At 47.9% G+C, this 26,290-nt stretch overlaps 1 protein-coding gene across 2 annotated transcripts in view; it reads right to left on the bottom strand.

Annotated features, from left to right (window-relative positions):
- Positions 1–234: 234 nt before the first annotated feature.
- Positions 235–26,290, bottom strand: part of MAD1L1 (mitotic arrest deficient 1 like 1) — a 428,013-nt gene continuing 401,957 nt past the window's right edge. Inside the window, exons 18-19 of one of the 2 annotated variants that reach the window (XR_010988348.1) lie at positions 1,120–1,334; positions 273–321 (exon numbers count right to left, since the gene is read on the bottom strand). Coding sequence is in view for 1 of the 2 variants with exons in the window: in XM_068146670.1 (XP_068002771.1) it covers positions 1,176–1,334 (159 nt within the window). In the remaining variant the exon portion in view is untranslated. Of the gene's footprint in view, positions 1,335–26,290 lie in introns of both variants that reach the window. The other variant, XM_068146670.1, reaches the window with a different exon arrangement.

The raw sequence follows: 26,290 nt of genomic DNA, 5'->3' as shown, positions 1-26,290 counted from the left end.
TCTCTCCATGCTTAGGAATTATGCTCCTGTTGATATCAAGAGCCAACATACAGAAATTCATAACAAACTAGTTTGGTTTACAGCCGGAACAAGACTTGCCTGGCAAAAGTGAGTTAATGGCGTCCTCTCTTCTCAAAGCAGAGCCAGCTCCAGACCACTGATGGATGATTTGTTATCATGCTTTACACGTGGAAGCACAGTGCAGATCCCCCCAAAAAGGGCCATACATCCAGTTTGGGAAGCAACACTTTATTCTAATGATAAAAGAGCTATATCCATTGTAACATAAAATGTCAGACTTCAGGGGGTGTTCCACTCTCCCTGGAAGAGAACAGGAGGGAGATCCCCAACAAGGTGAACAGGTACCCACAGCCTGGTGGCAGGCAGTAGTCTAAAGCCAGCAGCAGTGAACTCCCTCCCCCACTTACTTCCACAGTCCTGAGATAACCAAGAGCCCAATAGTCTCAGTGAGGAACAAAAAGCATGGCAGTGGCATCTGAGCACACCACACGACATGGAGGTGTCAACACAGGTATAGAGTCTTCATATGGCCATTTATGTTTGTGCTTGTCTGCTGAGGGATGGTAACTGGATAACTTGAAAACAATTTCAACCCTGGTGAGTGATGAGCTGTATGCAAGAGCAGGAGGTGTTGACAAAGAACCTGCTGCTCGTGACTGGTCCTTCTCCGGGTCCCTGTCCTCAGGGACCAAGCCCTTAGCTCCCATTAGGAGAGGACAGGAAGAGGAGCAGGAAGCACCAGCCTCCTGCATGTCTTGTCTCTGCTAGGGGCCAGATCTGGGGGATCCTTATGGGAAAAGCTATGACTGGTGATACTGTGGATCCTCAAACCAGCAGTTCCTACCACATTCCCAGAGAGATGCTGGGCCATAATTAACACATTTCTCAGTTCAAAGGCTGGGACTAGGGTTTTGGCACAGGAGAGCCCAGGGATGGAGCTAGACTTGCCCTCCCACAGGAGGAAAACTATGCTTTCCAGAGGAATTGGCATGGTTTGGGAATCAGCATGAATGAGGGGAGAAGAAGGAGTTCCCTGCAAACCAGAAGCAACCCAATATTACAAATTAAGGGCAGGAAGGGAAAATTTGTCCTCACTACCTCAAATGTCCTGCCCAGGAGCGCTCCACCCCTGCCTGGTGGCTGGCAGTGGGATGCTAAGCGATGGTCTGACGGCTGAAGAGGTCGAGGGTGAGGGCGCTGAGGAAGGCTGGGATGCTGTCCTGGCGCAGCAGGTGGAGCTCGATCAGCTCCCGGATGGTTCGCGAGAACTCGTTTTCCAGAAGCTGCATTTTCCCACCGGAGGAGCCAGAGGCCTGAGGAGAGAGAAGCAGAAGCCCATGAGTACAGCAGGTTTGCATTCACCTCCCGTGGGGCAGGGAGAGCTGGCGGCGTCCCCCCAAAGCCTCCTCCCGCACGGCTCTGCTGTATGTCAGCACCACCACGGAACAGGAGTTCGACACAGGGTGACACTGGGCTCTTCCTGAGTTGTGCATTCCCAACATCCCTGGGCAGGACCCCTGCCTGAGCCTGCCCCAGGGACAAATGGGGCAGCGGAGAGATGAGTGATTTGACCACCCTGGAAAGAGGCTGCACCACTGGCACAGAACCAGAGTGCCCACGCAGGGGTCATCATCACTGTCACCGCTCAGGTCTTTCAAGGGTGGTGAGACAAGGTAAAGGCTTTCCCTCCATGAAAACACTTATCCCTGAAGTTATTTAGCTTCTGTAGGAGGAAGCAGACCTGCTCCTAATTAACACAACTCCTTCCCAATAAGCTCTGCTGATTCACTCCACATCCCTGAAGTGCTGCTGGATGTTTAAATCAGCCCAGCAGCACAGAGCTGAGAGCTCCGGAGGAATTATTCCGTTGACACTCTCATGAAAATAAGGAAACTCAACATGTGGGAAGACATTACAAATCTCCTGTAACATATAAAACAAGTGGAAAAAAGCTAAATGCAAGAGAAAGAAGGAATGCTTGAAGCCTCTCCTGCCCCTGGAGCGGCTTGTTTATTAATAAACGGAGAAAACATCACAGCACAGATGCTAATTCTTTTCCCTTGCCATTTTCCTCTTCAAAATGCTCCCACTCCTAATTGCTCTGCAGTTCCACTTCCCCTTGGAGCTGAGTTGGGGGAGTACAGGCAATGCCAGGCAAAGCTGCAACCCCCCTGGAGTGGGCAGGAATGGGGCAGACCCTCGCTCCAAGCAAAGGATGCCATGAACCAGAGTGAATTGCTGCATGCAAGTTAAAACATGGCTTTACCAGCTGGGAGAGAAGAGAAGCAATAACTGCTGAGAGCCCTGGGGAACCTGGTTGTTGCTGATTTCATGTTCTCAGGAGCCTGGACACATTTGATTATGAACCTTCCATGTATGTGTCACTTTGAATTGAGAAGAGCGCAAGGTACTGAGGGTGCCCCTGTCACCCCTGAGCCAGGCAGCGAATCTAAACAAGGCTCCTGCGTGGAAAAGTAAATTAGTTTTTGTTTAAATCTCCTCCACTTTGGCTTGGTTGTTTTTCAGCAACTCCAAATGATGTTCAGTGCTTTAATCTGCTGCTTACTGGAGGTACCTGACTGGCTTCTGCACATCCAACATACCGCTGGGTGAGGCTGAAGAGGCTGAGCAGGGAAGAGGCTGAAGAGGGCAATGAAGGAGCCACTTGGAGGCACAGGGAGGGCTGTACATCAGCAATCCACAGACAGCCAGAGGCACAACGTGAAGCTAGCAGAGGGGCTGGGTGCTGTGCAAGCAGCACAGGTTTTGTTTTGCAAATCCCTTCTGGATCCAGCTGCTGGGAAGGGCTGGTTTCAGAGGAAGGTCCAAGTATTATGAACGCATCGGTTGTGTCTCCAAAGCCAGCGCTGAACTGGATTCATCTCAAATGGGAGTTCAAGCTCTGTGTGAAACACACACTCGCTTCCTTCGCAGATTTAAAACACTCTTTGGGCACAGAATTAATTTTCTAAGAATTTACAAGCAAATCCATTAATTGGTTTACTAGTTTAATTAATTAAAGCAAGTTCCTTAAGAAATTTAGCATCCCGTGCCGGGCCATTGGCTTCTGGTTGATGATCTCAGAAACGGCGCAACATAAACGTCTTAGATTTCCACTCTGCTTTGAGCTCACTGGTGAATGCTACATTTAAATAATTCCCTTCTCCTTTTTTTTTTGGTGAGATTAATGGGAATTTCTCTCTACTGTTCTTCATAACTGAAGCTTCCTCCTTCTGCAGAGGCAGAGGAATAATGTTCAGAGAAAGATGTGCTCCCAAGAAGACCATTAGTTCCCTTTCAGTTTCATGGGGCTGTGATTTCTCTTGGCTGTTGGATGGTTATGGGAAGGCAACATCCTCCCCTCTGTAGCCTCCATCTCCTCAGAAACTCAGAAAAAAATCCAAGGAACCCAAAAAGCTTCCAAACTCCAGACATCTCACCCAGCTTTCTTATGATCCAGTAACAGGAACCAGGCAAGAAGGCAGCCACTTGGAACAAAGGAAATGCTTCCTCTGCCGGGAGATGTTTCCAGGCTAACTCTGAGGCTGGCTGCACTTGCAGTTCACTTCATTCCACCTCACATTGCTTTTAAACAAATACAGATTTCCCCCCCACACCTCCTGTGAGTGTTTTAAAATTGCTATAGTTGTTACCTTTCTTATTATTTATTATTATTGCTCTGTTTTTTTTTCCCCTTCACCCATAACGTTCATCATGTGGTACAGACTGGGATGTAGGGAGAGATTTGTGGCTTTGAGCTCAACAGCAGGACTGCCTTTGCGGTATGTGCTTTACAAATAAAGTGATTGTATGAAGTAATAGCAGTATGTTCCCATCAATTGACAGAGTTTCTTTTCAAATGCCAGCCCGCACCCTGCCTGGTGCACCCAGCGAGGGAGTGCCAGGGTGGGCTGCGTGGGAGCGGGAGCGAGCAGGGGATCACGACAAGGGGTGAGGAGGCAGAAGGTGTGCGGGAGTGAGGTGGAGGAGGACCTGGAGGGGATGCTCTGCTGAATGAATTCTGCAAGCCCTGGGCGCTTCACACCAGTCTGGATCAATGCAGAGCCTGCCTGTGGCACCAGCTCTAAAAAGTGGATTTATGAATGATATAAAGAATGAAATTCCACAGAATCATAGAATCATAGCATCAATAAGGTCAGAAAAGACCTCAAAGATCATCAAGTCCAACCTGTTACCCAAGACCTCATATCTACTAAACCATGGCACTAAGTGCCATGTCCAATCCCCTCTTGAACACCTCCAGGGATGGTGACTCCACCACCTCCCGGAGAAGCACATTCCAATGGCTAAAAACTCTCTCTGTGAAGATCTTTTTCCTCACCTCCAGTCTAAACTTCCCCTGGCACAGCTTGAGACTGTGTCCTCTTGTTCTGGTGCTGATTGCCTGGGAGAAGAGACCAACCCCCACCTGGCTACAACCTCCCTTCAGGTAGTTGTAGACAGCAAGAAGGTCTCCCCTGAGCCTCCTCTTCTCCAGGCTAAGCAACCCCAGCTCCCTCAGCCTCTCCTCACAGGGCTTGTGTTCTCTGTTCACATCACAGAGAAAGGAAAATTGCATGGGATGTTCACTCTGAACTAAAACTGCCAGCAGGCTGTAAGTCAGAACTCGAGAACATAAATCAGAACTTTTCAATGGGACTCAGGACTGCTAAACAGCATCCACCAGCCAAATGTGCTTATAAAAACCAACCATGAAGGACTGTAGATGACAGCAAGGCACAGGCCTCACAGAATATCAACCATTCACAGGACACACTCCATGCAGTGCAATCACCACTCACTCCAGTGATGCATCCCCAGAAATTCCAAGATGAAGGCAAAAGCCACCACAGCACATCTAGGAAGAAAATGCGAAGCTGAAGAACCTGAACAAGTGTCACTGATCCCCAGGGACAGTCCATGAACGGGAATGGGGCAAGACAGATCATAGCATACTGAAATTCAGCTCTAACTGCTCTGTGTCCAACACTACTGACACATCTTACTCAGAGCTACACCACTAAAGTCTGTTGTTGCTTTTAAAGAGAAGCCTGAAAGAAAAAGCATCGAGATTCAGAGTCAAACTAAATACACAGGACCAAAGGAAAATCTGAGCCTGTGACTACCCTCACTGGCCCTGCAGTCATGCACAGAGGAGTCAGTGCAAGAGGGGACCACCACCACACTTCACTCCCCCTTTCTCCACTGGGCTGAATGAGCCAGCCATGTGCAGCACTTCACCAGAGACACAAATATTCCCCTCACACCCTCAGCTTCCCCCAGCACAGAGCAGCCCAGGATGCTGAAGCTGTGTACTACGAGAATACCATCTCACAGGTGCTCTTTAGGTAGACCTATATTGGTTTCTTCTAATTCATGGGGAAAAAAAACCTGCCTGGCTCACTAAGCTACTGAGATTCAGGTCTGTTATGTTTTATTCAGACCTCAAATACTTGCAGAAGGAAAGACTCCAGCTTGCTTGCCAGTTCAGTCTGATTTAAGGCCTGTTGGGACCTTTTCTAGGAAAGCAATGGAAATCAATCACTGCCCCAGCGCTGCACGCTCGGCTCTGCTGCTGGGGGGATGTGGCTCCTGCCATGGATTTGGAGGCTGACACCCCGTTTTTCTCCTTGCAGGCTGTGCTGCCCCACAGAGCAATCAGATCAGCAGTCAGATTTCACTATACTGTAAAACACAGAAAGACAGATCTAGTTACCACATGGCAATGTAAGCTTGCAGCAGCTCCTGGATCTGCTCAGAGAAAGGAGATGTTAGTGCAATTGTTTTTCCACGAGAATCAAGATCAGCTGCTGCCTTGCCAGAAGGAAACATCATAAATCTTCCTCTTAGCCCAGGAAACTGGTAAATTATTCAAGGCTTTATAGTTTAGATATACATATAGAAGTATCTCAAATAACTACTAGAGTGATAGAAAAGTGAGTTCTTCTCTCCAACAGGGACCATCTCAGCAAGGAGCAGGCAACACAGAGGAAGCTGAGGAGCAACAGGCACCCCCAAATGTCCCTGCTTGGGGATGCATCTGCAGCTGGCCAGAATGGGCTGGTAATGCTGCAATGAATGGGCCATAAAGGAGGCTTTCTCAGCTGCTGGTCCTTCAACATAACACATACAGGGATTCTACTGAGTCTGCTGGGATGGGTCTTTACCCACATGCTGCTGTGGCACAAAACCCCTCCCCGAAAGACAAGTCCTAGCATTTTACTCCGCTGCTTGTTCCACTAGCTGAGAGTGTGGCAGTGTCTCCTTTGGTCATGTACAAGCTACCCTATAATTTTGAAGTGCACTCTGAATTAATCTTATCTTTTGGTTGTTGTTTTTTCCATTTCTTGTAGGTCCTTTTCCTCTTCTCTCTGGCATATTTTGGTAGCTAAAACCAATGGATGCCCTCACTCTGGCTACCGAAGTGCCAGCAGCTATAAGCTGTCACGCACTGTGACTGTAATGGAAAGGAGGCTCCTTGAAAAATACAGGTTCAGCTTAAGACACAATGTCCTGTAGGTTTTCAGACTCTGGAGTAAGATTGAAAAAAAGGCTGGCTGTAGACCCAAAGAGAATGTGGACATGGAGATGCAGTACCATGGAAGACATGGGGTAGAAATGCAGAGAAAGGGAGAAGAGGCTTCAGCATTCAGTACAACTTGAGATTCCAGCATCAAGTGGAGATATTCTAACACTGATTTCAACACTGAGAAAGCACAACTGCCTTTGGGGATGTGATCCAGGAGGATCCATGAAGGACACCTGTTCTTGCATCTTCCAACAAACACACACACCAAGTGCTGGAGGTGGCGCTCCTGAATGGATTTCGTCAAGCTGACATCAGCAATGGTGAAGCTCTGTGCTTGGCACAGCGGGCAAGAGAGTTGTGGCTAAGATGTATTAGGGGTCAAAACAAGCAAGTGAAACATTGCCCAGTGACATTTACCCAGTGAATGTATCGTGGAGGCACCATCTCATCTGCAGTGCTCCTTCCATAAATCACTGTCCCTGCTGTGTCCCTGTGCACAACTGCTTTGAATATACACAGCAAACAGCCCTGCATGTGCCACGGGAAGGGGCACCATGGCTTCACAGCCCAGACTCTGCACAGAGCTTCTTCCTCTTCCATTCAGGTCCACATGCTCCTCTGGCATTATGGGCCACGTTGTGGTCATATTCTTCTCTCTCTGCCCCAGCTCTCACTGCCATTTATCTTTGTGGTGTTCCCAACCCACCATGAAGCCTGCTGTGCTGTCTGCTCCAGTGTGGGTTACGCACATCTCCCCACCACATCGATCCCTTTGGCAATTTGCCTCCATCATTTGAATCACTCAGATCTCCTCTTCATAGAGGGCAGTCCCCCTGCCTTCCCAACACCCTCCCTGCATCAGAAGTCCTCAGGATCAGCTGCATCATCTGATCATCTCCTGAAATCCCTGCAGCACTATCATTGTGTGTGCCACAGGGCCTCTGCCAACGCCTTGGGCACACTGGTGGTGCTGACAGCCCCTTGCTTCCCTGACACCTTCCCTGAAGCAGCCATTCCCTACCTCAGCACCCATTAATGCACATAAACCCTGTCACAGCCCAAGAAACCTATGTGAAAATGTCTTTTAAGAAGCTGCTGACTCTGACCTTTAAAGGAGAAAATCCTTTTGTTTCTGCCTCCTGCTTTGGATGCTGAGATTTTTCTAAATGTCAAAGGCCACGTGCAGCCGTTGAGGGGGAAAGCACCAATGCCAAAAGGGCTGGAACCCTTTCCCTGGGTCTGATAAATCCCCACTATGGCTCACTTCAGACTGGCATATGCACACACGGCACCCCACCAAGCTCACAGCCAGCCAAAAAGCTGGAGGGAAAGGTTATGTGTGTGCGTATGTGTGTGGAAACTGCCTCCTGAAGTTCTAACAACCCAAACATGAGGTTTTGAGATTTAATTGCTCAAACTTGGCTCTCTTGGGTGATGATATCATTATCAATATCCCCCAACTGAGTTACGCCTCACCAATCAATCTCTCCTAAGCATCACGCACTGCTCAAATACCAGGTCCCCAGGTAGTCACTAAATCACTTTAATTAGAGGCTGTTCATTTAAAATTAGAGAAGTATTAAAAAACAAACCCAAACCAAACCAGGAAAAAAAAAAAAACCACCACCCAAATTGTACCACATAATGTGCTTACAGCTGGAAATATTTATGAGGTTATTTAGCAAAGTGTTGATTGGTTTCTTCCTTCTGTTTTTTTGTGCTAATGGCGGGTTTCAGCTGGCCCGACAGGATGCCTGCCCAAGGTAGCTCGTGCAGGACGTGCAGCTCTTCATCAGTCAAGTCATCTTAGTTTCATAGTTTCATTCAGGGTTGGAAGGGACCACAAGGATCATCTAGTTCCAACCCCCCTGCCATGGGCAGGGACACCCCACACTAGATCAGGCTGGACAGAGCCTCATCCAGCCTGGGCTTAAACACCCCCAGGGACGGGGCCTCGACCACCTCCCTGGACAACCCATTCCAGGGTTTCACCACTCTCATGGTGAAGAACCTCCTCCTCACATCCAGCCTGAATCTCCCCACCTCCAGCTTCATTCCATTCCCCCTAGTCCTATCACTACCTGAGATCCTGAGAAGTCCTTCCCCAGCCTTCCTGTAGGCCCCCTTCAGATACTGGAAGGCCACAATTAGGTCAACTGGGAGCCTTCTCTTCTGCAGATTGAACAGCCCCAACTCCTTCAGTCTGTCCTCATAGGAGAGGTGCTCCAGCCCTCTGATCATCCTTGTGGCCCTTCTCTGGACACGCTCCAGCACCTCCACATCCCTCTTGTAATAGGGGCTCCAGAACTGGACACAGTACTCCAGGTGGGGTCTCACCAGGGCTGAGTAGAGGGGGAGGATCACCTCCCTCGACCTGCTAGCCACACTTCTCCTGATGCAGCCCAGGATCTGATTGGCTTTGCGGGCTGCAAGTGCACATTGAGAGCTCATATTGAGCTTCTTGTCCACCAGCACCCCCAAGTCTCTCTCCTCAGGGCCACTTTCCAGCCAGTCACTGCCCAGCCTGTATTTGTGCCTGGGATTGCCTCAACCCAGATGCAGGACCCTGCACTTGCTCTTACTGAACTTCGTGAGGTTGGCTTGTGCCCACCTCTCCAGCCTGTCAAGGTCCCTCTGCCTTTCACAAATGAGCATTCCTCGTCTGCAGGCAAAGTTTTCCCCCCTTTTAATATCCTCTTTGTAACCCCAAAGAGGAAGAACACTTCTTTATAATAATTGCTTCTTGCCAAGACCCCTGACCTCGGTGTCGCCAGCTTGCTAAATAAAGTGAATTTATGAGGCAGAGAGGGATGGATGCCTGTAAAGAGCCTTCCAGGAAACGTAATGAAAAAGCTGCTTTTGGCTGCTGAGCGGAGAAAAGCCAGCACCTGGCAGTGCCAAGAAGAAAATTGAAAGCTGGGGTGGGATAAGTGGGAAACAGCTCGGCGTGCACTGAGATTTATAGCAAACATTTCCTTTCTCTTTCTTATTATTCAACGTTGAGATGAACCACGACCCCACAACGTCTTTCACTCAGGAGGTCAGCTCATGCACTTCCATCTTAATCAGAAACACGACCCAGGCACTATGCACGTGAGCGACAGAACTGATGGGGCCCTGGATGCTGCACCAGCTCGGCAGCAGACACGGGAGCAGGGTGCATTGCACAGCAGTGAGTTTCTCCCTACAGCTGCATGTTTTGATCTGTGTGAGTTCTCCTGCACCTGTGAAAAATAAAACATGTGGAAAAAAACCAAAAGAGCAGGGACATGGGGATGTTCAGTCTGGAGAAGAGAAGGCTCCCAGGTGACCTCATTGTGGCCTTCCAGTATCTGAAGGGGGCTACAGGAAGGCTGGGGAAGGACTTCTCAGGATCTCAGGTAGTGATAGGACTAGGGGGAATGGAATGAAGCTGGAGGTGGGGAGATTCAGGCTGGATGTGAGGAAGAAGTTCTTCACCATGAGAGTGGTGAAACCCTGGAATGGGTTGTCCAGGGAGGTGGTCAAGGCCCCGCCCCTGGAGGTGTTTAAGACCAGGCTGGACGAGGCTCTGGCCAGCCTGATCTAGTGTGGGGTGTCCCTGCCCATGGCAGGGGGTTTGGAACTAGATGATCCTTGTGGTCCCTTCCAACCCTGACTGATTCTATGATACCTTGTTCTAAAGTACCTTCACCCCTCTCAATGGGGAAAAATGGTTGGAGTTAATCCTGGAGGACAGTGCTGTGCAGGGCAAGTCAGCATCTTCTCTCAAAAGGCTTCTCCTACAGGTTAATGCCCTTTAGACTGTCAAATGTGATGCCATAAAAATAAGATCAAAGGCCTTAAAATAAAGGAAGCACAGTTTTTGATTCATACTATTACTATTTTATATCTGAATATTCCTATAGAGCTTTTCATCCTGGAAGACAGGTCTTTGAACTGCTGTGATTTCACCTATCAGAGAGGAGCAACCCCTGGGGTAAAATGTGACAGCTGTTATCAGGGTGCATTAATGTTACTCCACAGTTCAGGACAGACAGAGACAAATATATCCAATTGAAACTGTAGGTTTGAAGAACTGCTGCTCAGTGTGGATTAATACCCATGCATTTTCCAAAAGTGCTCTGAGAGTTTTAAAGGGCAGGTACTGAAACTCAAATTCCCTGTCTCATGTGTAGGATGCATTCAGCCTCCCACCATTACTCGGCAAATTCAACATCAGCGTTCTCAAAGGAAGGTGGCAACACAAAAAGATTCACCCACAGCATCTAGTTTGGCATCCACAGATTCTGACAGGGAACTTCAAACCAACTACCAAGGAGAGTCACATGGTTGAGGAGATACCTAGAACTGGTTCAGCTGAATACCAGCCTGGTGAGAGCAAATCACAGCAGCCTGCTAGAATAGAACAGAATAGTCATGAGGTCGGTGGTGACAGGTTGAACTTGATGATCTTTGAGGTCTCTTCCAACCTTAGTGATACTGTGATGGAATGGAATGGACCAGAACAGAACAGAACAGACCAGACCAGGTTGGAAGAGACCTTTGAGATCATCATATCCAACCCATCATCCAACACCATCTAATCAACTAAACCATGACACCAAGCACCCCATCAAATCTCTTCCTAAACACCTCCAGTGATGGTGACTCCACCACCTCCCCGGGCAGCACATTCCAATGGGCAATCACTCTCTCTATGAAGAATTTCTTCCTAACATCCAGTCTAAACCTCCCCTGGCACAGCTTGAGACTGTGTCCACTTGTTCTGGTGCTGCTTGCCTGGGAGAAGAGACCAACCCCCACCTGGCTACAACCTCCCTTCAGGTAGTTGTAGACAGCAATAAGGTCTCTGAGCCTCCTCTTCTCCAGGCTAAGCAACCCCAGCTCCCTCAGCCTCTCCTCATAGGGCTTGTGTTCTCTGTTCACATCACAGAGAAAGGAAAATTGCATGGGGTGTTCACTCTGAACTAAAACTGCCAGCAGGCTGTAAGTCAGAACTCAAGAACATAAATCAGAACTTTTTAATGGGACTCAGGACTGCTAAACAGCATCCACCAGCCAAATGTGCTTATAAAAACCAACCATGAAGGACTGTAGATGACAGCAAGGCACAGGCCTCACAGAATTTTTCCAACCCCATCCTATAGTGTAGTCATGAGGTGTTGGGTGACAGGTTGGATTTGATGATCTTTGAGGTCTTTTCCAACCTTATTGATTCTGTGAGTATGATTCTATAAAAATCCGAACTACAAAACTCAGGTTTTAAAGCCAACACTTCAAGAACAGGCCCAGGATCTTTGCAAATCAGTGTCTTTTATTCTGATCTCCTCAGCCACAGGTATCTCTGACCTACACCAAAGCCCTTCAAAGCAAGCAGCCAGATGCACATTATCCCAACTGCTGTCACAACCACGTGCTGCAGAGCTGCACTGCTCCAGCACCCAGGCTGCAGCTTTCCAACCATCTGCGAGGTGACCATATTGGACTGGTCAAGCTGCAAAGTGAGTAGCTAACAAGCATTAACAACATCTAGCCCATGTGTTCTGTCTAGTAAAATGCCAACCCATCTGTCTGTAACATTAGTGACTCCACAGAAGCCATATGTAGGAGAGACATAAATTAGGGAGAGAGAAATCTCCCGTTACATCCTCTGAAGCGACTCTGCAGTTGCGGTCTGCAGTACTAGGGACTGGGTGTTACTGAAGTTCTGTTTTCCCAGCCAAGTCCCAGCCTCACATAGCTCTCCAGCCCTGCCTTCCAGAGGCAGTTTCTGCTCTGCATTTGGCCCACTGAAAGTGGTGGTTTGGCGCAAAAATAAAAGTAGGTGCAACTCAAACCAGGTCCCAGACCTCTTCGGCAGGAGGGCTGGAAGCAGATAAACAACTTGAGGGAGATACCAGGGACTGTCAAAGAACCCAGTGCACAAGAATCCCTCATTTAGACAGGGCATTCATCTCATTAACCAGCCAACTTGCTTAGCACATCCCTCTACATCTCCCTTGCTGAGAGGAGAGCTGGAAGCAACAGAATAGCAGAGAACCAAGCACATAGAATTTCTGGAACACGAGAAGGAAGCATCTATGGAAGAAATGCAAAAACCCCAAATCATCTGTGTGGGCTTTAATTAAGATGGGCTGGTTCCCAAAGCAGGGAGACACTCCACTTGTGAGCTGCAGTTGTGAGCATGAGGTCTACAAGAGAAGAGGAGCAGCTGAGTTTGCAGGTCCCTGCATTGATGAGAGATGGCGGGAACCAGGGTGATTTTTGAGGGCAACCTTCTGGAAGCTGCCACGTTGCCTGGGAGATAGGCATCTGCTCCCCAGAGCAAACCATCATTCACCAACAGGCAGAGCTTGCTGGAGTCTTCACCACTCAACTGAGTCACACCAGGCATACACCATTCCTCTGCTTCTGTATCACGCTCCTACCAGCCAGAGGCCTCTGATTTCCCTTCTCCAAATTAGAGCAGAAAAGGAGGAAACCCCAGGACTCACCCCAGGTGAAGTGCCTGCACATAGCATAGGGTGCAAATAAGTCACATAGACATTGGGACTCACCAGCTGCCAACTGGAGAACCTCCTCCTCATCTGGGAGTTGGGCATCTCGTTTTGCAAGAGACAGAGGCTGAGAGCAGGAGGCTGGGAGCAGTTACATGAGCAGATGACACACGCCACATCTCACTGGAGCAACTGCTACTCTGTGATACTGCAGGCACCAGCCTGTGATTAATACATTTATCCTCCTCATCTTTATGGTATCCTGCTGCAGGTGGAAGGCTAAAGAGTTGAACAAGAAGCTCCTGTGACCAATTATGGCTCAAGAGACTGTAAGTGATAAACTTAATGACAAGCAGACAATTAGACCTTAGATATGTGGCTGAAGGATGGGGCAGTATATGGAGCATGCCTGCTCCTGGCTCATTGAGTCTGCAAGGCTTGTGGGGGAAGGAGTAACAGATGGACCTGACAGCAGATTACAGCTGAAATTCTCACCATGTTTATTCATTACCTTCTTCTAGCTCTTGTTTGTCATAGTCTGGCACCCCAGACTTACATCAAGGAAATCGGTGGCAAATCTTAGTCACCTCTGTGCAGAGCCAGTGCTCTGCATCACAGCCAGTGCTATGGAGACCAAAGCCACTGCTCGACTAGGAGGAAGAAGAAGAACTGGCCAATAATTACCTCTTCCTGTGTGACTTGCTTAAAGGTCTGAGCTCCCAGAGTGGAATTTCAGTGCTGCCTTTGAAAATAACATCAGCTGCTGTCGCAACATCGCTAACCAAGCTCCACACTCTCAGTCTGAGCTGGGGAAGGCGCTTGCAGTGCTCTTGCATTTTTTTTTCTGCTGGCTCACATGTTCTTCGTTTTTCTTCATTTGAAATCGCTGTCATCAGCATGACTGTCAACAGGACCAAAGTGAGCATGAGCTGTCACCACCCAGAAAGTCAAAGAAGGAAAGTTGATTTCGAAAAGCAAAGCGTTTTTCCTGTGTCCTCACAGACGGGTTTTAACCCTTAAAAGCTCACAACCACCCCTGTGGGCAAGCACATTTCTCAGGCTGTGTCGACAGCCAGCACAGCCATCAAGATAGGAAGGACATGGAGCTGATGGAGCAGGCCCAGAGGATGGCCAGGAAACTGATGAGGGGTTTGGAGCACTTCTGCTACGAGGACAGGCTGAGGGAGCTGGGCTTGTTCAGCCTGGAGAAGAGGAGGCTCGGGGGAGACCTAACAGTACCTGAAGGGGGCCTACAAGAAGGATGGAGAGGGACTGTTTACAAAGGTTTGTAGTGATAGGGTGAGAGGCAATGGCTGCAAACTACAAAAGAGCAGATTTAGAACAGGTTCTTTACCACGAGGGTAGTGGAACACTGGAACAGGTTGCCCAGGGAGGTGGTTGAGGCACCATCCCTGGAGATATTCTCGAAGTGAGGTTTGACAGGGCTATAGGCAACCTTATCTAGTGAAGGATGCCCCTGCTTACTGCAGAGGGGGTTGGAGCAGGTGACCTTTGGAGGTCCCTTCCAACCCAGACCATTCTATGATTCTACAGCCACAAGTCAAGATCTGTACTGGGTGAGAAAGTGTCATGACTAGGGAGAAAAAAGTCACCATTTCTTCCTCAGCTTTAAGACTTCTGAGTGCATGGAGCTGGTGATTACCAGTAGCTGTATTTCTGGAGGTATTCAAACCAGACTGATAGCCCATGGGTAGGAAAACCTGAAGAGTGACAGAGTAAGAAATGAGTCAGCTGCCCTGTGCAGGTTGGGTGTATTCTGCTTTCACGAAATGGGCTTTTAAGGGTAAACTGTGTGTGAAAGAAGGAGTCACAGGACTCCTCTCTTCTTGGGCAGATCTGATCTCACCCTAAGAAGGGAAGCTCACAGCTGAAGAGACAGAGGTTGCAGTTAAGGAGTGAATAAATAGGAAGACTGCAGCATTCAGTGACAAAGGAAAAGAAATTCCTCTGTGTCCCTCGAGGGGACACTCAGACCTTTGGGCTACAACACATTTGCTGAAAGCTTTGGCTGTCGCCGCCTGCGCTGTCATTTGGCACTGACCTCCTGCAGAACGTGGCAAGACAGCACTGCTGGTTCTCATGTCTGGAGGAACATGCTCCTCTTCCCGTAGGGAGGAGGAGAGGTTTTCTGTTTAGTGAATGCACCATGTTGAAGCAACCTTGGAGGAATCTGCCTCGGGCCCTGGCCCTCCCCATCTGACACACATCTGCCTGGTTGTCTCTTCCTGCTGGTGTTCTCCCACTGATGTGTGCCATCCGCCAGTCAGCTCCTTTTGCTGGAGGTGCAGGCAGGGGGGTGGGGGGAAAGATCTGTGCAGACACCATGTATGCAATTATGAAAAGAAAAGACAAGACACCCAGATATCACACAAATTGATGCATTTTTGCTGGCAGGCTTTTTGCATGATCCAGTAACAGCTGTCATGCTCCAGCCTCTCTCATCTGAGCTCTGCCACCACTTCAACATCCTTCCACATCCTTTCAGAGCGCTTTCTTCCCTTCCCTTGTGCAGCTTGCTCCAGATGCCACAGCAAAGCAGGCAGAAGCATGGGTTGCAAAAGAGAGAGCATGATTGGTTTTCATAGCAGTATTAAAATGCAATGTTCACTTCTTTAGGCAAGATGATTCTAATTAGCAATGACCTCGAGGAAACCAAGCTGCTCAACCAGCAATCTCTCCCACTCTAGAGCTCTTCAGAATTTGCCCTTTTCCTGTGCCAAGTCTTTGGGCAATCTTCCCTAAAGCCTAACAGCAATCTACAGACACAGACATAAGCTGTCCATGGCCTTCTGGAGAAGGGTGGTGGTAGGGACTTGCACAGCAAATGCCAACTCAAAGAGCTTGGACTTCACATCTCCAACCACCTCCTCCACTCTGCATAATGTCAAGGAAAGGTAAAGGACAGGTCCCTGAGTTTCCCTGACAGGTCAGTCCTGCAGTGAACTCTCCAGCCTGGGAGCCTGTTACTCCCCACAACCTCCTGGTTTTCATCACTGCCTGCTTATGTTTTGCTTTTGTAAATGGATTTAACCTTTCTAAAATTAACAGCAGAAGAGGACTTCTTTTTTGGCAGAAACCCAGCTTCAGAAAGATGGAGGAATAGAACATTTCCCAAACATTTGAAAACCACAGACTAAAGATATGTGTTAGTCTCTCCAGTGCATGCTGGTTTTGCTCATTATCCTTAATGTTAATACATTAATAGATCCTCTCCTGATGAATGGCTGTATTAGGCTCTCTTTCTAGGAACACATATGGCTCCTTCTCACCACAATATTGGAATAGAGAGATAAAATATGTAAACAGTGGAACTAATAAAAGATTTTATCCCCCCTTCCCGATGTAAATAACTAAGTCTGGAGCCAGGCCTTAGCTCTAAATGCTTCTTGTCTTCCCCAAAAAAGTTCTTAATCAAATCTGAACATACTGGCTGAGGCCCACGTGAAATATCTGGGCTGTCTGCAGCACATGCTGCAGCAATAAAGCCACTGACTAACCCTCACCCCCCCCCCAGGATGCTCTGTGTTCAGCTGAAAGGAGCACACACTAGTTGGACTTTTAAAGGCAGGCATGTGTGTGCACAGGATGTTTGTCCCTGCAGATCCAGGATGCTGCATGCAAGGAGAGGGAACACAGTTTTATTCCTCCACACCCACTGAATTACGATGGTTTGGGGGGCACTCCAAAGCTTCTCTCCCACCTGTCTGCACTCAGCAGCATTCAACCCACCTGCTGAAGGACGTGGGAATTACCCAGCACACAGCCCAGAAGGTACAGTGAAAAATTCTGGTAGAGGATATTGGGCTTGTCTTGAATTGTAGGTCAATTGCCAATACAGACTTGCCTAACAGGTCTGTTCCTCCCTCATTTTTCCCTATGCTATGCCATTACCTTTCCTCTCTGCCACAGGTCCTGCACTAATCCCACCTGTCTAATGCCATCAGCTGCTAAGAGATCAACAGCACTTTCCACTTTGTGATGCTGCCACATAGCTGATCAGCCCTGTTACTGGCTGTGAGTGACACAACCTGATTGCAAGCCAACCTCTCAAATTTAAAAACACCTTTTTACATTTCAAGGAGTGAGACCTGAGGCTCCAGGTTCATAGTCTGGAAAACATTTATCACTACAAAACTGAAACATGGTGTGAAAATAAAAGCTCTTGAAACCTGCTTTCACACATTCCCCAGCGCACCCAGAGGTTTTCCTGCTATGATACACCTCACAACGCTCCTGAGAATTGTTTTCACAACCAAAAAAAGCCAAACAAAACAGCACACACAAAAAAAGCCAAGAAGTATTTCTTCAAGTGCTTCAAATTTAGGCTATTTGTGCTCTAAATATATTGCAGAAGCGGTGTTGATGCATACTCCAGTTAAACACAGCCACAGGAAAAGGCCTCAGGAAACAATGAGTGCTGTAACACAGAGAATGTCCTGACCCAGGGGTCAGGTTTATTTCAGATCACTGACCTCTGCCTTGCCCAAGCAGCCTGCACTTTAAAATTTAACTTGCATTTCTTTGTGCCTCTATAAATGTACATGAGGTGCTTGCAGGCTCTCTTTGTGTAAACCCCACAAAGACAGTGGAAGATGCAGATGAGCAAACAAGCAGATGAGCGTCCTTGGAGGTTTCACAGACAAAAGAGGTTTAAATGAAGTAATTTTAAACCAGAAAGACTCCTACAAACAAAGTGCTTCCAAGTGTCGCATTTCACTTGCTTGTTTTCAACTGCGTTTGAACAAATGAAGTCTCAGAGGGAACCAGACCACTTTAGCTGCTGCTTCCTCACTCTTGATGTCCCCTGGAGAACTTTGCCAACCTCCTTCTCTATCACTTGCACACCAAACTTTCCAGATCAAGTAAATCTACAGCACAGAAAGAATGAAAAACATAATCTAGTCATTGCTCATCAGGCTTCTGAAGCACTAGCAGGACCGGAGATGGAGAGACAAGAACTAATGGGCAAAGGAACCTGCAAAGCAATGCACAGCCACACAATGGACTTGCTGCTTGAGACTCATTTGCCTCCTTTCATAGAATCATAGAATCAACAAGGTTGGAAAAGACCTCAAAGATCATCAAGTCCAACCTGTCACCCAAGACCTCAGGACTACTAAACCATGGCACCAAGTGCCACATCCAATCCCCTCTTGAACACCTCCAGGGATGGTGACTCCACCACCTCCCTGGGCAGCACATTCCAATGGCAAATTACTCCTTCTGGGAAGAACTTTCTCCTCACCTCCAGCCTATACATCCCCTGGTGCAGTTTGAGACTGTGTCCTCTGGTTCTGCAGCTGGTTGCCTGGGAGAAGAGACCAACCCCTACCTGTCTACAACCTCCCTTCAGGTAGTTGTAGAGAGCAATAAGGTCTCCCCTGAGCCTCCTCTTCTCCAGGCTAAACAACCCCAACTCCCTCAGTCTCTCCTCATAGGGCTTGTGCTCGAGCCTTCTCACTAGCCATGTTGCCCTTCTCTGGACATGTGAGGGATCACAAGCAATCACAATCCCCTATTCTTCAACAGTCAGAGTCCAAGGAGGACTCTCTCTGTTCTGCCTTCAGTCCCAACCTGTGTGTTCTTGAATGCAGTTCCAAAATCCAAATCCCGAATCATGTTCCCATCTGCTGCCGAGTCCAGCATCACACAGCATCAGTGGTGATGGTGATGTCCTTGCCATCAGGGAGCTTATTCCAATACTGTCTTAATATACATCTCTATATATTGCATTTTAGCTGGTTTAGTTTTCATTTCCAAACCATCAGCTTCTCTCCCTTATTCCCTTTCTCTTCCCTTTGGAAAGGGGTTAATAGGAAGTGTCTGTCACTTGTCTAGCAGCCAGGCCTGCCCTAAGCATTGACAGCAATAAACCAACCACAAACTCCAGCTAGGGGAGTTTGTAGAAGGGGGCTGCCTCCCAGCAGTGATTCAGAGGCACCTGCAGCCGTCCCACACCGGCTGCAGGCAGTGCCCCAGCGAGGGCTCGGGAAGGGCACTTCAGCTTGCAGAGGCTGCTCCAGCCCAACAACCAACCATTCATCCTAATGACTGCTCCATTCAGGACAGGCTGACGCATCGTTCCCACAACAAGACCCTGCAAATGACTTTATTTACCCAGGAAAACAGATTTGTGTTGTTTCTGAAGGCAAATGAATCGAGCTTTGGCTGCAGAGGGCTGAGCTGTGTTTCTCTCGGTGCCAACAAAAGCACTGAGGCTGTGGAGGAGACTTAAGAGACTGTGTTTGCCTTCAGTCTCCCATGGATCTTCTCTGAAGAGAGAAAAAGGCTCACAAACCACAACAGAGCAGGCTGCAACTGTAACAAAGTTCAACACTTTCTGAGGCTGTTTCTCTCGAGTTCTCAATGAATCATTTTGCATTTAGTTAAAGACTTCCCACGGTTTAGCGGCCTGCGACGAGAGTGGGGCATCTTGGGGAGGGGATGGCAAAGCACAACATTTCTCAGGCTGGTCAAGGAAGATGTTATTCCTTATTATTCTGACACTTTTCTGCACACTATTATTATTTTGTCACTTTCTCAGCTGAGCTCTGCTCAAAGATGCAAATACAAATCTTTCCGTGCTGGAGGTTCCTGCCTGCGTGCTCCAAAGAGACAAAAGGTCGCCAGAGAATCAATGCCAAGTGCCCAGGGTGATACAGCAGGTCAGCAATGGAGTCAGGACCTACGTACAGCTCCTTCAAGCCCTCTAGAATCACCCTGACTGCGGGGCCCCTCCACATCAATACAGCTGGGAAACCTTTATTAGAATAAACCTTTATTAGAATAAACCAAACCAGGTTGGAAGAGACCTTCAAGATCATCACGTCCAACCCATCAACCAATCCAACCCACCCAAACAGCTAACCCATGGCACCAAGCACCCCAGCAAGTCTCCTTCTGAACACCTTCAATGATGGCGACTCCACCACCTCCCCGGGCAGCTCATTCCAATGGGCAATCACTCTCTCTGTATAGAACTTCTTCCTAACATCCAACCTGAACCTCCCCTGGCGCAGCCTGAGAGTGTGTCCTCTTGTTCTGGTACTGGCTGCCTGGGAGAAGAGACCATCATCTGCCTGTCTACAACCTCCCTTCAGGTAGTTGTAGAGAGCGATAAGGTCACCCCTGAGTCTCCTCTTCTCCAGGCTGAGCAAACCCAGCTCCCTCAGCCTCTCCTCATAGGGCTTGTGTTCCAAACCCCTCACCAACTTTGTTGCTCTTCTCTGGACTCATTCCAGCAAGTCAACCTCCTTCCTAAACTGAGGGGCCCAGAACTGGACACAGTACTCAAGGTGTGGCCTAACCAGTGCTGTGTACAGGGGCAGAATGACCTCCCTGCTCCTGCTGGCCACACTCTTCCTGATGCAGGCCAGGATGCCATTGGCCCTCTTGGCTGCCTGGGCACACTGCAGGCTCATGTTCAGCCTACCATTGACCAGTACCCCCAGGTCCCTCTCTGCCTGGCTGCTCTCCAGCCACTCTGACCCCAGCCTGTAGCACTGCCTGGGGTTGTTGTGGCCAATGTGCAGAACCCGGCACTTGGATGTGTCTGCCACCGAGGTGCAAAGGCAGAGGTGGATGTAACGAGAGGGAATTATTCTTAAGGCACTTTGCAGAGATGCACAATTCTTTATATTTTAATGCACAGTTATTTAACCTGAATGCTCCACTGACATTATAATTGGGGTGGTTTTTTTTTGGTATGGGATTCTATATTTGTGTCTGTGGACAAACTTGCAGTACACAAATAGTGCAGATCAGAGGTGACCTTTCCATTGGCACACGCGGAGATCCATCCAGCATGAGAGGCTAGCTGGGAGGCTGAAGTCATTAAGACATCCCCTCATCTAAAAGTTTCTCATGAATTATTTGTAAGCTATTTTCTCACTTATTTTGTTATACTACTCCCACATGCTCACCAGCCAGTAAAAATAGCTCCACAGTGAATACATGTTTCGGAAGTCTGTTTGCCTGTTTTCCTTTTGTGCAGCAGCTGCTGTTGCCATGCTGTCGTTGCTATGTTTTCCTTTTTCTTTCTTTTCCTTAAGAAGGGGGAAAAAAAAGACAAAAGAAAAAATTCTATTCCCTAAACATGCTAGACTCAGTTCATGGACAAAAATACCTGAGGCAGAACCTAGAGAATATATGATAAACCAGCCAGAAGAACATAGCTTATGTGTAAAAGAAAGTCCTGTGTCCAGTTCTGGGCCCCTCAGTTCAGGAAGGATGTTGACTTGCTGCAAGGTGTCCAGGGAAGGGCAACAAAGTTGATGAGGGGTTTGGAGCACAGTCCTGTAAGCAGGGACTGAGGGAGCTGGGGTTGCTTTGCCTGGAGATGAGGAGGCTCAGGGGAGACCTTATTGCTCTCTACAACTACCTGAAGGGAGGCTGTAGACAGGCAGAGGTAGGCCTCTTCTCCCAGGCAATCAGCACCAGAACAAGAGGACACAGTCTCAAGCTGTGCCAGGGGAGGTTTAGGCTGGAGGTTAGGAAGAAATTCTACACAGAGAGAGTGATTGCCCATTGGAATGTGCTGCCCAGGGAGGTGGTGGAGTCACCATCATTGGAGGTGTTTAGGAGGAGATTTGATGGGGTGCTTGGTGCCATGGTTTAGTTGGTTTAAATTGTGTTGGATGATGGGTTGGACATGATGATCTCAAAGGTCTCTTCCAACCTGGTCTGGTCTGGTCTGGTCTGGTCTGGTCTGATCTATTCTATTCTATTCTATTCTATTCTATTCTATTCTATTCTATTCTATTCTATTCTATTCTATTCTATTCTATTCCTATTTCTATTCCTATTCTATTTCTATTTCTATTCTATTTCTATTCTTTCTATTCTATTCGTCTTGACACTCACACACACATTCTTCTCTTGAAGAGTTAATGAAACAACAAATACTATCTAGATAGGCTATCAAAAAGCCTATCTCAGAAAGCAGGCAGTGAAAGCTATAATTCTATGCTAAACTATAGGTTGATAAGGAGGAAGGGGATAAAGAAGGTTTAAAAGAATAGATGCAGCCAAGAGTCATCTGAAAGAAAGGATGATGAAACTGCTCAATAAGCTTGTCAAAAGAGCCCTTAAAGCTTGACAGCTAACATTTGGCTCTGTGGGGTAGCCTGTGAGAAAAGCACATGCTCTTTCCAAAGGCCAAGGTGCAAAATCTGAGTCTGTGTTGTGGGTCCCAGGTTGCCACCTTCTGCCTGTGCTCCCTGTAGGAAGAGCAGTGAGAGTTTGCTGAACTGGGGTTGAGACTCAGTAATCAAGTTCTGGAAGAACTCCTTCTTTGCTTCCAGCTCCAGAGAAGCTTGGATGATCACTCCATCCTCAGTTCCCTGCCAGCCTCCATGGAGGTCTGTGGAGAAGAGTGGCAGCACGATGACAAGAATTGATAGTTTCAGCCCAGCGATTGATAACTCAGGAGACAGAAAAAGCTATGAGATGGCAAAATGACTTAGGTGGGTCAGGAATGTGGAGAACTGTGAAGGACCGGGAGAACCTGTGAAATTTGGGTCATTGGGCAATGCTACAGCAGAAGAAATTCAGTACAGACAAGTGCACTGTAGTGCATGTTGTTCTGCCAATTTAAAGCTCTCTTAACATGCTGATGGGTTAGGAACCGATGTAACTCTCAGAATAAAAAGCGACGTGCCACTGTGGCCGGCTTAAAGACAACTCCTCGGTGTACAGAGTCACTCAAAACACCAAGTGAGGTGTCAAAAGAAGATGTGGCTTTTAAAAGGAAAAGGCTAGAAGTACCATGTCATATTTTTATACGAGTTGAGAACATGTCCTCTTCTCCTGGGCAGTGAGTCAGCCGTGGTGAATTCAGCACAACACGAGGGCAAAAGATAAATTAGGTTTCCCTTGTCTGAAGCATGTGCTCTGTAATCTGCCTCTTTCCTCTGAAGAAGATCTCCATCACTGACTGCAGCCCTGGGTCACCAGCAGAGACATTAAAGGCTGGAACAATTTACTGCAGAATTAAGGAGGGCAACAGTAAAACAGAGATGGGCAACGTGATGAATGCTGAGTAGGATGCTATGGTACAAAAGAGACTTCCAGTATTTCAGACACTTCAGCTATTACCTTCCTTGATTGAGGTGGGGGGGTGGGAGACACAAAGCATAGCTGGATTCAGGATGCCCCTTTTCTCTTTCTGGAGTTTGTCTGCATTAGCTGCCACTTTTGTGCAGGGAAAACTATGTTTCCATAGGTCAAAATCCCCTCAAGCATAGAGCATGGGTGCTACTCCTGACCCCAAGCTTAGAGCACAGAACCATTGAGTTCTGTTCTGCTGTTCCCTGTGCATTATTCCTGCCTTCACCCACATTCTGGCAGCCCCAGACTTTAGGGTCTGCCAAGAACTGTCTTTCTCATCCCAACAACCATGAGGACCACCATGTTCAGCCATGCCCAAGAAATGACACAGAGCTGCATAGTCCCACAATTAAGACCTGGGAGTTGTGAGCTTCCTCACTTTGGGTCTCAGAACGAACTACACAAGCAGCATCATTTCCCTGTATCTCAATATCCTCACCCTCCACCAGCACTAATAGCAACTCCTCCACCAAGCAGGCATGCTGTGAGAATCAATTGGTATTTGTAAAGGCCTTTGAGAAATGTGAGGCACAGTCTGTATGTGAAAATTATTGATATGATTCATTACCAGGCATTCATACTCTATTTATACAACTCCCAGCCTATTACTAAATATTATGTCCATTTGAATATTGAAATCACTGCTGCTAATAATTTCTGCTAACGTTACACTGGTCTTTTGGAGGTGGCTTTTTCGACTTGAATGGGAGAATTGTGGAGGCAGTGAGAAAGGGAACAAATGCCAAAGGGGGAATTAAAAAGAGGACAACAGCTCTGTGCAGGCTTCTTGGAAAACAATGAAAAACAAAATCCATTTAGCAAATAACTTTGTGCTAGCACTTATCTGATTCCTCTTCCCAGGCTCTTTCTTCTCAGCTGAATTTGTGTGAAAATCTGATCTCCATTAATGAAGTATTAGCTCCTGTCTGCGAGATGAAAATGAGCAGACCTGAGCGCATTGTGTCTCTCCAGACAGACCACTTGCTCCTGAGTGATGCCTGAGGTCCTCCTCCGTGACCAGTCTCCTTGCTGGGGAGAGAGGATGCTCCATCCAAACCACCATCCCGCCGAGCCCTCAAGCACCAGCTCTGACTTGCTCTGCACAAGTGCCCTGCCTTTTCCTTTGCTGTGCTCCTGGAAGCAGCACAATCTGGGACTACTCAAACCGCTCCGTTCCCGAGGAGAGCGAGCATATGTCTATACATTATATATTTATTCACACACTGAGGCATGTTCCCACTCCCAAGGCACACACGGTATGTTCCCATCTTCTCACTCCAGCATGTTTTGCAAATCTGCTCTCCACCCCCTCTATTCCCTCACTTCACTTCATCAGTAGCTCGTTTAAGGGAACTGCTTCTTACTGTAAACTGGAAACATTTGCATCAGGTCAACAGACCATTTAAGAAGAAGCAGCTGTGGGAGAGGGAGAGATGGGGCACAGCTCTTTTCCTGGCTCAGCTTCTTTTCCTTCCAGTTGGAATATTTATTTCCTCGCTGTGATCTTTCCACTCGCTCTTTGCTGACAAAACGCTGCCGATATCTGCGGTGTGGGAACTCAAGGACAATCAATATTCTGCTCGAATCAAACACAACGGTTTGGGGTTGTTGCTGTTGTTGTTTTCAAAGCTCACCGTTTTGCAATTAAACCTCTTAAGACACAGGGAAAGTTGAGGTGGAGGTTCTTTTGTGAAAGGCAGGAGGGAGCAGCACAGAAGTAGAAACCAGAGCAAGCCAGCAGTGAAGCCAATAGAAATATGCTGCATCCTTTCTTCTTTTTAATACATTTTTTACGAGAAGTGAGATCTTTGATTACATTTTTGATTAGGAGAGACAGGCATTGCCCTGCCCAATGCACAGTTAGAGGGAAAGGAGCCTTTCATGTTCACAGATATCAGACTTCAAAACAGCCATTCCCAACTCTTAAAAGGATCAGACAAAACTGCAGCTCAAACTGTGCCAGGGACTTTGGTGCAGGCAGGTTCCCAGTGGAAGGCAGTCTCAGAGCTGTAAGAAATCACGTGGATGCTGACACTCCTGTTGAGTGTGGGGAGAAATACAGGGAATTTCTGCCAGAGAAATCCAGGGCCATTGTAACAGCATTGCAGGATGAGAAGACTGAGAGCCATGACAGCCAGGCTGCAAGGGGAGCTGCCAAAAAGGAGCTCCTAGTTGTAAAGAAAGAATAACTGCTCCATCAGAAGGTCCAGGACAGCTCAATGGGGAGAGCAGCCAGCAAAGCATAAATGATCACAGGAGTTTGACTTCTATTACAGAGGTGTCAGAGCTTCCCCTCTCTCTTCTTCCTGAATACTCATGAAATTACTGGACCTCCCAAACAGTGATGCCCAGCCACAGGTCAAGTGCACTGTCAACTGTGTGACACTGTGCAATGCAACAGGTCTCCATCTTTACAGCTGCAGAGTCCCTCATGGTCTTCCTGCTTTAGAGGTCACCTTGATTCCCTGACAACCTGTAGCAGTTGAATCACTCCAACAAGAGATTAGAGTTCTGATCTTGCACGACTCCTGATGAATACTAACAATGGCAGCGTGGTGTCCCTGCTTATCCCTCAGCATCACTGCAACGACCCTTCATTTGGCTGTGGGATCTCCAAATCTCATGGCTGGTACGAGACAGGACAGCAAATCAGCTCATCAATTCACTCCGAGTTTGGGTCAGCCTGCATTCAAGAGCCTTTTCCTGCTGTTTTCCTGGCAAGCCTGCCAGCATGCATTATGGAAGCAAAAACTCAAACCTTTGGTAATAGTTCAAGGTCCAGTGCAGGGACTATCAAGGTTGGTGGCAAACATGATACCATCTCACTAGGGTAACAGCCTTGGCTGCACCTGAAGCTAACTTGGATGCTAACTCAGACACCTTAACCTTCTCTACGTGTCCTCAGTGACAGATACTGACCCTCAACCATAAAATGGACTTGCTGGTACACAAGCAGCCATATCTCATCACACAGTCTGGCCACAAGCCTGTTTCTAATCTTTCTTTACAGAGGAGTATCCTTCCAAGTGTGGCAGCACCATCTCGCCTCTGCCATCATCACCTCACCTCTGCCATCATCACCTCACCTCTGCCATTGCCTCTAAGCCAAAGTATCACATAGAGGTAGTGTTGG

Source organism: Melanerpes formicivorus, unplaced genomic scaffold (genome assembly GCF_026170545.1).
Source record: "Melanerpes formicivorus ecotype bairdi unplaced genomic scaffold, bMelFor1.0.p_v2 SCAF_14, whole genome shotgun sequence".
Classification (NCBI taxonomy): Eukaryota; Metazoa; Chordata; class Aves; order Piciformes; family Picidae; genus Melanerpes; species Melanerpes formicivorus.
This window is presented reverse-complemented; position numbering and strand designations above follow the sequence as displayed.